General features: G+C 47.9%; 1 protein-coding gene across 2 annotated transcripts in view; it reads right to left on the bottom strand.

Annotated features, from left to right (window-relative positions):
* The window catches only part of MLX (MAX dimerization protein MLX), a 39,170-nt gene that overhangs the window by 10,749 nt on the left and 14,885 nt on the right, over positions 1–13,536 (bottom strand). Inside the window, exons 4-5 of one of the 2 annotated variants that reach the window (XM_068261933.1) lie at positions 5,612–5,754; positions 4,468–4,567 (exon numbers count right to left, since the gene is read on the bottom strand). In XM_068261933.1, the coding sequence (XP_068118034.1) occupies positions 4,468–4,567; positions 5,612–5,754 (243 nt within the window). The remainder of the gene's footprint in view (positions 1–4,467; positions 4,568–5,611; positions 5,755–13,536) is intronic. The other variant, XM_068261935.1, reaches the window with a different exon arrangement.

The raw sequence follows: 13,536 nt of genomic DNA, 5'->3' as shown, positions 1-13,536 counted from the left end.
TTTCTGCAGGCAATTTGGGGGTGAGACCTGAGTGATAGTAAATGCCTGAAGATTCTGGGGAGAAGGGAGAGACAGGGCGAAAGCGCCGGCTCGAGAGACGGGGCGAGAGCGCCGGCTCGAGAGACGGGGCGAGAGCGCCGGCTCGAGAGACGGGGCGAGAGCGCCGGCTCGAGAGACGGGGCGAGAGCGCCGGCTAGGGGAGAGAGACAGGGCGAGGGAGAGGCAGGTGAGACAACAGCACTGTGCGATGTATGACATGGTGTCACAGTCATTTATCTGGTCATAGGAGCTTGCACTAGAGTAAGTCAGTATGATCTATCTGCCACATTTACCAGAAGAAGTCAGGGAAGGACACTGCAAGGGATGAAGAGAGGGCACTACACACAGGTTGGGAACCAATGCACTAGTAGATGGCCCCCAGATTCGACCAACTGAGCAGATTTCGATTAGAGGATGATCTCATTACTGCCACAAACTTTGAAATCGATTTAGATAAAAAAAAAAAAAAAAATCTATGGAACTACATAGCAGACCGGCAGCGTCCCCCCCCAAGGTTGGGGATTGCCGGCTACCGTACACACACGTGAATATCGGCTGAGGTGTGTACGAGCTTTAAGATGCCAAAGCGCTAGTTTGGGCTGGTTCACACTACAAGATCTTTTTAACCCCCCTTGGCGTTCTGATTCTTTCCGGATTTTAGGGTCTAAAAGTGGTGCAATTTTTTTTGCACACTTTCAGACCCTAAAACCTGGGGGGGGGCTGCCAGGGAGAACTGCAGCAGTTTTGAAATCACTCACCTCCCTCAGGGGCAAACCCAGGATTTTCAAGGCGGGGTGGGGAAGATTCCTGAAAGGTCTCCCTCAGCCACGCACAATACAGTATAATAATATGGTTGGACATTATGCTGGGTACACATAATGCAATATCCTGTCCAGCTGACAGGATCTGACAATTATTTCCTAAATGTCCAATCTGCTCCTGATCAACAACTTGATCGATCAGGAGCAGTTTGGATACAGATAGTAATGAGGGAAGCTGGCATGGGTAGTGAAGGGGAAAGTGAATTCACACAGCAGGGCAAAGGGCTGTGCTCATACCTGACTAAGTTCCCCAGAGCTGCTCCATGCTCTGTGCACGCACTGCTGCTCCATGCTCTGTGCACACACTGCTGCTCCATGCTCTGTGCACACACTGCTGCTCCATGCTCTGTGCACACACTGCTGCTCCATGCTCTGTGCACACACTGCTGCTCCATGCTCTGTGCACACACTGCTGCTCCATGCTCTGTGCACACACTGCTGCTCCATGCTCTGTGCACACACTGCTGCTCCATGCTCTGTGCACACACTGCTGCTCCATGCTCTGTGCACACACTGCTGCTCCATGCTCTGTGCACACACTGCTGCTCCATGCTCTGTGCACACACTGCTGCTCCATGCTCTGTGCACACACTGCTGCTCCAAGAAAGGGGGCAGTGCTGTGAGCTCCAGGATACTTGCAGATATTCTGGCGTTTTAACTTGTGCCTGTCCCCAGACACTGCACCTGCCCTGGTCTGAGGGGGGATTTTGGGCAGCTGTAATCCCCCCGCCACCTGCATTTTCCTATGTCCCTGGTTCCAGCGATGCAGTTATGCCTCCATCCTCCGGGTCGCGCTGCAACTCTAAAGTGAAATTGCTGGCTGTCTTCATGATGACAGCCGGCGATCTCACCAGGAGGAAGCAGAGCCCCGGAGGAGAGAAAGAAGAATGGCGGCTGACGTCGGGATTCCCCGGGAGGTATGTACAAACGCCCACTGCACGCTATCCTCTGCACACAGCCTCCAGCGGCTACCCCAAGCAGAGGTCAGGATTACCGCTCTTAGCCGAGTTTTCCACCCCAACCCTAACTCGGGATTACCACCAAGGAGGTTAGGCACTAGTAGGGTGGCCATCCGTCCGGATTTAGGACTGCTTGTCCTCCGTCCGGCGCAAGGCAAGGAAGGACGGCCAGATGTCCTTTTTGGGCTGTGTGGAGGGAGAGAGCGCAGAGAAGAGGGATTGGTGGGCACAGTGGGAAAGGGGGGGAATCTCCCCCCCCTTTCCTCACCTTTGGGCTCCCCCTTCCTCGCTCTCCCCTCTAGAACTAAAGTTTTGGGGTGACTGGCAGCGGGCGGGACTTACCTCTGCCTCGCTCCAAGTGCTGCGTAGTGACGTCCAGTTCATGAGTTATTTGAGCGATATAGCTGTGTGCTGCTTTGTATCTCGTAGGGAGATACATGTACAAATTGATAACTACCTCCTTCCTCCTTTTTCCTATAAACAAAAAAAATATACAATATAAATAAAAAACGTTCTCCCTACGAGATACAAAGCAGGACACAGCTATAGCACTTGTGTCTGCTCGCTGATGCTGCCGCTTTCTTGCCAATTAGAAAGCCGAATGCTGGTTACCACAGCAACGGACAATAGGTGTCCGTCACTGTGCCAGCTTTAGATAAGGGGTCCTTAGCGGGGAGAGAAACTACAGAGCCGTACGGGGCCGTCCTGGGCTCTACGTCAGGCTGCAACCGCATTTAGCTAAGTAACAGTTACAAGTTGGAACAAACCTAACTGAGCTGAGCAGAGAGGGGAAATCTAACGGCAGCACAAACTACAAAGAGATGCCTCCTACTGCAAAATGGATTAGCCTGAGCCGCGTCGGAAAGGTACATCTGCCGACGTGACTCTAAAGCTATAAAGGCATAGTGGCAGTGTAGAAAATCCTTCTGATCTTCCATAATAAGTTATTCACTTTCCTCCATATACAAATATTTATGTTAAAGTGTCAAAAAAAAAAAAAAATCAAGAAATTAGACATAGTGCCCCTTTAATGATTCGACTCATCCACTGAGCCGAATCAGTTCAGTGGATGAGACAGGAACTCCAGCTGCAGTTCCTGTCTCATCCACTGAACTGATTCGGTTCAGTGGATGAGTCGGATCACAGGAAAGAACAGGCTCAAATGACTCATGAACCGGACATCACTACTGCTTTGCCGTAGAAGGAGCAGGTAAGTCCCACCCGCTGCCAGCCACCCCAAAACTTTAGTTCTAGAGGGGAGTGCGAGGAAGGGGGAGCCCAAAGGTGATGAAAGGGGGGGGAGAGAGGTCCTCCCTTTCACACTGCTGTACCTACCGCTCTCCCTTCACTGAGCTCGCCCCTCCTGCCGGGGGACACCTGGCTAACTATTCTGGGGACACCTATAGACCTAGATACATATACTTGGGACACCCATAGACCTGGCTAAATATACTGGGGACACCTGTAGACCTAGCTATATATACTGGGGACACTATACACCTGGCTATCTGTACTGGAGACACCTATACACTTGGCTAACTATTCTGGGGGAACCTAAAGACCTGGCTACATATACTGGGGACACCTATAGACCTGCCTTACTATTCTGGGGACACCTAAAAACCTGGCCATCTGTACCGGAGACATCTACAGACCTGGCTAACTACTCTGGGGACACCCAGAGACCTGGCTACCTATTCTGGGGACATTATACACCTGGCTACCTATTCTGGGGACAACTATACTCATGACTACTTATACTGGGGACACCTATAGACCTGGCTACCTATGCTGGGGGTACCCATTTTGGGGTAACTGCTGTCAGATTATCTGTATTTATGGGGAACCGATGCCATATTATGTATGTTAAGGGCACGACTGCTGCCAGATTTTGCGTATTTTGGGGAACTGCTGCCAGATTGTGTATGTTTGGGGGACCACTGCTGCCAGATTACATGTATTTTGGGTGTTACGTGTATTTTGGGTGATCCGCTGTCAGGTTTCGCGTATTTTGGGGAACTGGTTCCAGATTATGCGTATGTTGGGGGGGGGGGGGGGGGGGGAACTGCTGCTGCCACATTGTCTATTCTCGGGGAACCACTGCCATATTATTTGTATTTTGGAGGAACTTCTACCAGATTAAGCGTATTTTTGGTGAAATGCTGTCAGATTACATCTATTTTCGGGGGCTACACTACGGCAAAGTTTAAACTTCCCCGGCAGACAATTTACACCACTGCTAAGGTCATGTATATTTGGCCCCACCCGTGCCCACGCCCACTTTATGCTTGACCACACCCACTTTTGGCATGCTCAGTACGATGTCCTCCTTTTCAGGGTGTGATGTCCTCCTTTTTGGGGTTCTGCAAGTGGCCACCCTAAGCACTAGTGATTTGAAAAGCTCTTGCTAATGCAATGCTATGGGGGATTTTTACAAAATCACTTCGCTCCAGTGTGAACACACACATAGGATAACTAGCAAGAGCTTTTAAAATCACAAGCGCTTAGAAAAAGCTCTTGTAGTGTGAACCAGCCCTTACACAGAAATTTACATAAAAGAGGAGGCAAGATGCACATATAGTAATACAAATGATTATCTGCATTACACAAGACTGGATTATGCATAGGAGATAGTGGAAGACACTGACTTTTTTGCAGGACAACAGCCTTGCTGAGCTTCTGAGAGCCTATGGAGCAGTCCTGTTGCAGACATGTAGGCACTATAGTCTGTAAGTCATCATAGCCTTTCTGCAAGAAACATTTTATAAAAACAAAATTCTTTTAGGAGTAATATGACAATGAAAAAACAAGAGAAATATGTAGACATCCTGACTATTGTATGCCAAAGAGAACCTAAAGTTAAAATTGACAGAGCCTGCAATGACAGGCCCTCCCTCTAATCTCAACTAATTAGGCTGTGTCTGCCGAGTTTGGGGCAGGCTGCAGCCATGCAGGTGGGCGGGGCTAGAACCTGGGCAGCAATTTTGAAAAAAAATAAATAAAAAACAAAAACGATCACCTGCCTGAAGGGAACACATCAGGACAGGTGAGTATTTAACCCTGCCTCCCCCCTCCATCATTCAAATTTATCACAGGTGGTGACCTCCTTAGTTCTGCCAGGTGATCAGTACGGAATTTTTGTTACTGAGAGTTCAATGCACGGAGGGGAGGGGGGGGGGGGGTTAGGACCGCAGTCCTCAAGAGATTAAACTCAGCTGGGTTGCCCGATAAAGACTGCCTAGGCTGAGAATCTAGCGTGTGCAATGGCCACCTGACACCTAAAAATCAGGCACAAGGTTCTCCCCTTTCCACAAGAAGATGCTCCGTCGTGCGCCATGTGTCGTATTCTTGCCACCCTCCATAGTAACAAATGTGTTGCTAGCCTGCAGGCTAGTGAAGAGTTTGTACAGCATTGGGCCCCCAAACTATCACCAAAGGGATCAATCCCGATCCCTGCTAGGCAACAGTCATCGTACATGTGTATGATGCCATAGTCTACCTAGCTAACAGAGGGATAAATAAGCCGGTGACTCATCTAGTATCTGCTGATTTGCCCTGTCCTATCAGCAAGCTGTAAGAGGGGTTCAAGTGGTGTTCAGCCCTCCACATTGAAACAGAGCCAGTAGCCAACCACTGACTACACATCTGTGCAGCCTCAGCATGGTGATGTCACCCGAGGGATTGAGGCAGTCATCAGTGTGTACAGGCCTTTGTCAGGCGAAAACACAGAAAAGTCACCGTGTACAGATATGCATGTATGTGATGTATGTACATTACTAGAACTAAACTTACCTTAATGGCATCCCTTCTTTTCTGCTCGGCCTGCGTGTGCGCCCGCCTCCGCCGGTCTTTGTAGGCATCCTTGATGCTCTCCTGCCGATAATCACTGTCCTCGTCATCTGAGGTTGGGGAACAAGTATTGATCATGGAGCGGGCTACGGAGGATTTGAGGGGACACACATATGGATACCATTGTCACCCTAAAGAAACTATACCCACTTCCCAAGGACAAAGCTGTAATTGTACTGTACCTGCTAAAGGACTAAAACATAAATGCATATAATCTGAAGTCCTACAGGACCTACTTGCTAATAAGTCCGACAATTTACAATTTTCAACCATACAAATTTCTCTCTTATGTTACCACACACTGCCCGCCAAATATATGAAAGCACTATTATATCCTGAAACCGACGCCTTTAATAAAAAAGGACTGTTGCTGTTTCTTAAAGGATACCAGATGTAAAAATATTAACAGAAATGAGGGGAGCAGGCATACACTTATCAGTCCTGATGCCTGTCGCTCCCCCGTTCTCATTTCTGCCCCCCGTATTATGCCTAAAAGCCCCCCAGGACCCTCCTTCTGGTCGACGGAATCGGACTTTACTGCGCAGGCGCTGGCCAGGCTGCGTGTGTCCTACAGCGTGCACCCGTGGTTGGGTGACGACATACGCATGCGCAGAGAGCTCCCAGCCATGGGCGCACACTGTAGGATGCACACAGCCTAGCCAGCACTTGCACAGTGAAGTCCAACTCCGGCGACCCAGCTTCATCTTGTTGGCAAAGCGGAGGGTGCGTGGAGGGGCAAAAAGTTTCAATAGATCCGCTATGTATTTGGGTCTAATTTATTTAATGTATTTGGGTATAAGCTTCTTCTAACCAATTGACTTTTGTACTGTGAGCTGAGTGGGTGGGGAGGAGACAGGAGGATTGCAGCTTCCACGGTGTGGAAGCTGCAATTAAAATCAGATGCACTGATGCTTCTCCAGGCACGGCCTGGTTTCTCTTCTGGGCGGTCACCTGACTTATCTGGGAGGGCTGCCCACCTAAAACACGCTAGGGAGGACACTGCTATGTATGGAGAAAGAGGAACAGCACACAAACATCAAAACCTCATCCCAATTGTAAAGTATGGTGGTGGGGGCATCATGGTTTGGGGTCGCTTTGCTGTGCCAGGGCCTGCACGGATTGCCATCATTGAAGGAATAATGAATTCATAACTTTATCAAGACATTTTGCAGGAGAACTTAAGGCCATCTGTCCACCAGCTGAAGCTCAGCAGAAAATGATTACAACAGAACAACGACCCAAAACATAAAAGTAGTGAGAGGTATATGGAGGCTGTCATATTTCCTTTCAAGCAATACTAGTTGCCTGGCTATCCTGTTGACCCTCTGCCTCTAATACTTTTATCCGTAGACAGTGAACAAGCATACAGCAGATCAGGCGTTTCTGACATTGTCAGATCCGATCAGATTAGCTGCATGCTTGTTTCTGGTCTGATTCAGACACTACTGCAGCAAAATAGGCCAGCAGGACGGCGAGGCAACTGGTATTGTGTAAAAAAGGAAATAAATATGGCAGTCTCCCTATACCTCTCACTTCAGTTGTCCTTTAAACAGAAAAAAATAATACGCCTTCTGGAGTGGCCCAGTCAGAGTCCTGACCTCAACCAGATTGCGTTGCTGTGGCATGACCTTAAGAAAGCAAGTTACACCAGACATCCCAAGAATAATATCGCTGAGCTGAAACAGTTCTGTGAAGAGGAATGGTCAAAAAATTACCCCTGACCGTTGTGATCTGCAGGAAACATTTGGTTGAAGTTATTGCTGCCAAAGGAGGTTCAATCAGTTATTAAATCCAAGCTTTTCCACCTGCACTGTGAATGTTTACATGGTGTGTTCAATAAAAACATGGAAACATTTAATTATTAGTGTGGTATTAGTTTAAGCAGACTGTGATCGTCCATTCGCCCTACCTCTCGAGCCCGCTGTCTGGGTGTCACCCTGAACTCCGCACTCTCCTTCACTCCCCACATCCAAAACTTCACAAAGTCCTGCAACTTCCACCTTCGTAACATCTGTAAGATTCGCCTTTTCCTGACCTCTGCCACCACCAAACTCCTCATCCATGCCCCCATAATTTCCCGCCTCGACTACTGCAATGCCCTTCTGTCTGGTCTCCCTATGACCCCAATTGCCCCACTGCAGTCCATCATGAATGTGGAAGCCAGAATTTTCCACTCCTCCCATCGCTCCACCACGGCGACTCCCCTCTGTGAATCCCTCCACTGGCTTCCTATCCAGTCCAGAATCAGATTCAAGATACGGTGTCTGACCTACAAATCTGTCCACAAAACCTGTCCAACCTACATTTCCGATTTTACTCAGGAGGTACACACCTAGCCGCTCACTCCGTTCCTCCAATGAACTTCGCATGACCCCGCATCATCCAGTCCCATGCACGCCTCCAGGACTTCTCAAGAGCTGCTCCAACACTATGGAACTTCCTACCTCCACCCATTAGGGCAGCCCCCTCCAATATCTTCAAGAAGGCCCTCAAAACTCACTCTGGCCTACCACCCCTCACAAGTGCTCTAAACCCACAGTGGAACTCTGGTTCCTTACCTTTCCCTCTAGATTGTGAGCCTTCAGGCAGGGTCCTCCTCCTTTTGCGTCTTACCTGATCACGCACCTCCATTACAGTGCAACCATGCTATGCATTTGAGTGAACGCAACATGCCTAATCTCCATGCTCCCATCCCGTGACTGACTAAGCATTACCTTGTACTCCATACTGTGCTGCGCAATCTGGTTTGCATGTACAGTATTTCTGTATTGTCTTATTGCTGTATGTCACCCCTAAATATTGTCTGTAACCTTAACAAATGACCAGCGCTGCATAATATGTTGGCGCTTTATAAATACAATAAATAAATAATAAATTGTTGTGACTTCAATGAAGATCAGATCACATTTTATGACCAAGGGTTCACATACTTTTTCTTGCAACTGCAAGTTTTTGGTTTTTTTTTGCTTCAGTAACCTGCAGAACACAATCTGGGTTGTGAAATCTAGGAGTGGCAGCCTCACAGTGCCTGGGCGTTGTGCTTTAAATGGGACTGGTGCTCTTCAGGGAACAGATGGCATCAGAAGGAGGGGGGGGGGGGTGTTATGTACAAATTCTGAAGCAACACCAAGGCATGAGCCAGCACAATAATCTTTCGGCATCGCAATATTCCCAAGCAAACCTCCACAGTTATGTCAAAGTGCTTTGAGATAAAGTAGACTTCACAAAGTCCAGGCCTCAACCTCGCAGTGGGGAAGGGGGAAGGTTAGTGTGTCAGAGCAAGGAAACCCACAAACTTAGCTCACATACAGCAGCCCTGCCAGAGGCAATGGGCAAAATGTAAGCAATTTATTGAAGGAAGGTTACATTAAAGGACAACTGAAGTGAGAGGGATATGGAGGCTGCCATATTCATTTCCTATTAAGTAATCCCAGTTCCCTGGCAGCCCTGCTGGTCTATTTGGCTGCAGTAGTGTCTGAATCAGACCTGAAACAAGCATGCAACTAATATCAATTCTGACAATGTCAGAAATACCTGATCTGCTTCATGCTTCTTAAAGGTCTATGGCTAAAAGTATTATGCCTGCTACACACAATGCAATTTTCTGTCAGATGGGCAGTCGAATCGATTACTTCCGACAGGATACACAATATCTGATTTTAGACACTGCCAGAGCTCACTTGCTGAAGCATTGAGAAGAATAAATGACTCCCAATTATTGACTTGATTTAAGAATCAATACTCTAGCATACTTTGTGCTATAGTATGACCATTTCTGATATAGCAGTAGTTAGACTCCACTGTATCTTCTGCTTACCAACCAGGCATCCATTCCCACTGCATGCCTGGTTTAACAACTTAACAACCGATCCACGCCAATTGGCGTGGATGCGGTGGCAGCCCCAGGACCGCCTAACGCCAATTGAAGGAAATCGTAGCGCGCGCATCTACGCTTGAATGACGGAGCTCTGCTCCGCCATCAGTCTCCCAGTCGCGATCACTGCTAGGAGGCTGTTAGACGGTGTAATCGCCGTCTATTTACTCCGTACAGCGATGTGATCTAAGGCAGCACTGTACTGGGGACAGCCGTGGGACACGCTGTCCCCTTGAGAAACGATCGGCTTGGGGAGGGAGGGAATGTAGTAAAAATAAATAGCTAAATCTATTTAAAAATAAAAGAATCAAATATCTGTAAAAAAAGATAAACATCCCAGCGGGGATCAGAGCCCACCAACAGAGAGCTCTGTTGGTGGGCAGAAGGGGGGGGGAGAAATCAGTTGTGTGATGAGTTGTGCAGCCCTGCAGTGAGCCCTTAAAGGATACCCGAACTGACATGTGACATGATGAGATAGACATGTATATGTAGAGTACCTAGCACACAAATAACTATGCTGTGTTCCTTTTCTTCTTTCTCTGCCTGAAAGAGTTCAATATCAGGTATGTAAGTGGCTGACTCAGTCCTGACTCAGTCAGACAGGAAGTGACTACAGTGTAACCATCACTGATAAGAAATTCCAACTATAAAACACTTTCCTAGCAGAAAATGGCTTCTGAGAGCAAGAAAGATAAAGAGGAATTTCTTATCAGTGAGGGTCACACAATAGTCACGTCTGAGTCAGCCACTTACATACCTGATATTTAACTCTTTCAGGCAAAGAAAGAAAAAAGGAACACAGCATAGTTATGTGTGCTAGGCACTGTACAAATACATCTCTAGCTCATCATGTCACATGTCAGTTCGGGTATCCTTTAAGACCGTAGTCCTAACATGTTAACATGATTGAACCCAGTATATACTGCTATATTTTTCCAATAAATATATTTAAGCCACCTGCTGGCTGACTCCTGTAGCTTCCTGCTAGCAGTCAGGGCTGTGGAGTCGGTACAAAAATCTTCCGACTCCAACTCCTCAGTTTATGAAACCACCGACTCCGGGTACCCAAAATGGCTCCGACACCTCAACTCAGACTCCTTAGTCTAATGCTGGGCATACACGAGTCGACCCAGCGATCAACTCCTGCCGCGTCCCAGTTCGTCCCCGCGGGCGGCCGGATCGATTCCTGCTTGATTCCCCGCCCGCAGGGATCGAGCGGGGAATCGATCCAGCGGGTCATCGGACCTGTCGGAAATCAATCGAGCCATCAGCGGCTCGATTGATAAGGAAGGTTCCTACCGTGTGTGCCCAGCATTATGCTGGGAATACGCCATACAATTTTCTGTTAGATTTACCTGCCAGATAGATAAAGTTAAACATGTTGGAAATGTATCTCTTACCATCTATCTGCCGAGCAATTAGACATTGTTCTACTCAGCAGGAGATAACCAGAAGACAATGCACCAGAGATAACCATTCTCTACAGAAAATAATCTAATTATGCATTCTAACAGAAAATCTAAAGCCCCATCTACACGATACGATTCTTTGTACGATTCAATTACGATTCTATTTACGATCCGATTAAATCCGACATGTCCGATCATGATTCAATTCGATTTGCCATTGTTTTGTAAAGGCAAATCGAATTGAATCGAATCGAATCATGATCGGACATGTCGGATTTAATCGGATCGTAAATAGAATCGTAATTGAATCGTACAAAGAATCGTATCGTGTAGATGGGGCTTAACAGAAAAATCTAATGCTGGGCATAGACGGTAAGTTTTTTTCTCATCAATCGAGCCGCTGATGGCTCGATTGATAATTTCCGACGTGTCCGATCAACGCGTGGATCGTTCTGCGCGCGGACGAGCGGTGACGTGCTGGAATCGAGCCAGCGTCTATGCACAGCATTACAGAAGAATCTAACAGAAAATTGTATGGTGTATTCCCAGCTTACTTGCCAGGGCTGTGGATTTCGTACAAAAATCATCCGATTCCTCAGTTTATGAAATCAACGATTTTGACTCCAACTCCGGGTACCCAAAATTGTTCCGACTCCAACTCCACAGCCCTGCTAGCAATGTGGGAGTTCCTTGTCTTGAACAGAGCAAATCACTTGACTCCACCCACCTCCTTCCTCTGACAAAATTAACACTGGAGCTACAGTTCTTCCTAGTACAGTGTGTAATAAAGCATTTAACCCATCCCAACCCTTTCCCCAATGTGTACTTCTCAATGCCATGTCCTACCTGCAATAAGAAACCATTTCTTGTTGCTTTTCTATATACACATTTTATAAATGGCATACTGGAGTGCAGGAAGAGGTTAAATGAGTTTATTGGGTTTTTTTTGTTTTTTTTTAAAGCACACAAAGCAGCAGAGACAAGAAGATTTTGCTCAGAGGTAGTGCTGCTTTTCTGCTCACAAAAAGTTAAAGGTGGTTATAACATCCCAAAAATATTGCCTATAATACCCCATATATAGAGAAAAAGTAAAGATGCAACCCAGCAGAAATATTTTTCATAGCACATTTTTCTTAAATCTGACAGTGAACACTAAAAAAAAAGCCAGCATAGGTAAGCAAAATAATTTCTTATTGGAGGATTTATTTTTTTCCAGTTAATATGGGGTTTCATCAAACTTGAGGCGTGAGACCTATGGAAACTGCCATTATTATTTCATTTCAAACAATACCAGTTGCCTGGCAGTCCTACTGATCTTTCTGGTCAGTAGGGTCTAAATCAGACACCTAAAACAAGCGTGCAGCTATTTTGTCAGATTTATCATAGACAACTGATCTGCATGCTTGTTCAGGGTCAAAGCGAGGCAGAGGATCAGCATGACAAAAAGGCAATGTGTGTTATTTAAAAAGAAGTAAACCTGTCAGCCTCCATATCCCTCTAACCATGGGTTCCCTTTTAACCCTCAGAAAGGGTGAAGGAAGGTGAGATCTGGTGATCTGTGCACACAGGAAGACACTGGTTGCCGACGTCTCCCAGCAGCTCTTTATCTCATGTGAACACTAGTGTTGATCGAACTGTGTTCGCCACTGTTCGGGATTCGGCAAATCTTGTGGTGTTCGAGTTTGCGGCGAACACCTCAGTGTCCGTGATGGATGCTCGGCCACGTGGCTCGAACTTGTCCTTGGCCGAACAGTCGTCTCGCGCTGTGATTGGCCGAGCGGGTCACATGTTCGGGTGCATAAATAACCGAATGCACGTGATCGGCGCCATTTGCTTTGGTGTTTAGCTTTGGGTAGGTAGGGAGTTTAGCGCAACATACTGTCTGCCAGTGCCAGCCACAGGGCCCCAGCCTCCAGCCTCACCGCTGACAGCCACACCCACAGAGCCTCACTGCTAGCCAGGCCAGCCACAGGGCCCCAGCCTTACCGCTGACAACAGCAGCCACAGGGCCTCACTGCCAGCCAGGCCAGCAACAGGGCCCCAGCCTCACCGCTGACAGCAACACCCAACAACAGCAACAGCCAACGCCCCACGCAAGTTATAACATCCACTCCAGCAGCCAGTGATCAGCAGCAGCCCTCCCCGGAGGAGGGCGCTGTGTCGCTCGGTCTGGCGCCAGGGCGATTATTGAGGGCTGCCGTTGAGGAGATGATGGGGCCTGATGTGGAGGAGGAGGTTGGGCTCAGGCCAGCATCCCAAGTTAATGTTTAGGACGATGAGCGGTCTGGGGATGTTGGGGTGGTAGAGGTGGTGGTGGTGGGGGGGGGGGGGGGGGGGCGGGGGGTCAGGAGAAGAGTTCTATGATGATGATCGGGACCATCTGTATGTGCCTCAGACCTCGGAAAACATGTTGTGTGTTTAGGTACTAAAATCTGCATTTCCACTGCCCGGGTCCACGGATGCATATAATTTTTGGGTAGCACTATCAAACTGTGGTACTATCAGTGAGTTGCCATGGTCCTTCTGTGCTGCCGCACTGACCGTCCGCTTTGTCCAGTGCCAGCATTACATGATCACGTCGTCGG

This window comes from Hyperolius riggenbachi, chromosome 12, assembly GCF_040937935.1.
Source record: "Hyperolius riggenbachi isolate aHypRig1 chromosome 12, aHypRig1.pri, whole genome shotgun sequence".
NCBI lineage: Eukaryota > Metazoa > Chordata > Amphibia > Anura > Hyperoliidae > Hyperolius > Hyperolius riggenbachi.
This window is presented reverse-complemented; position numbering and strand designations above follow the sequence as displayed.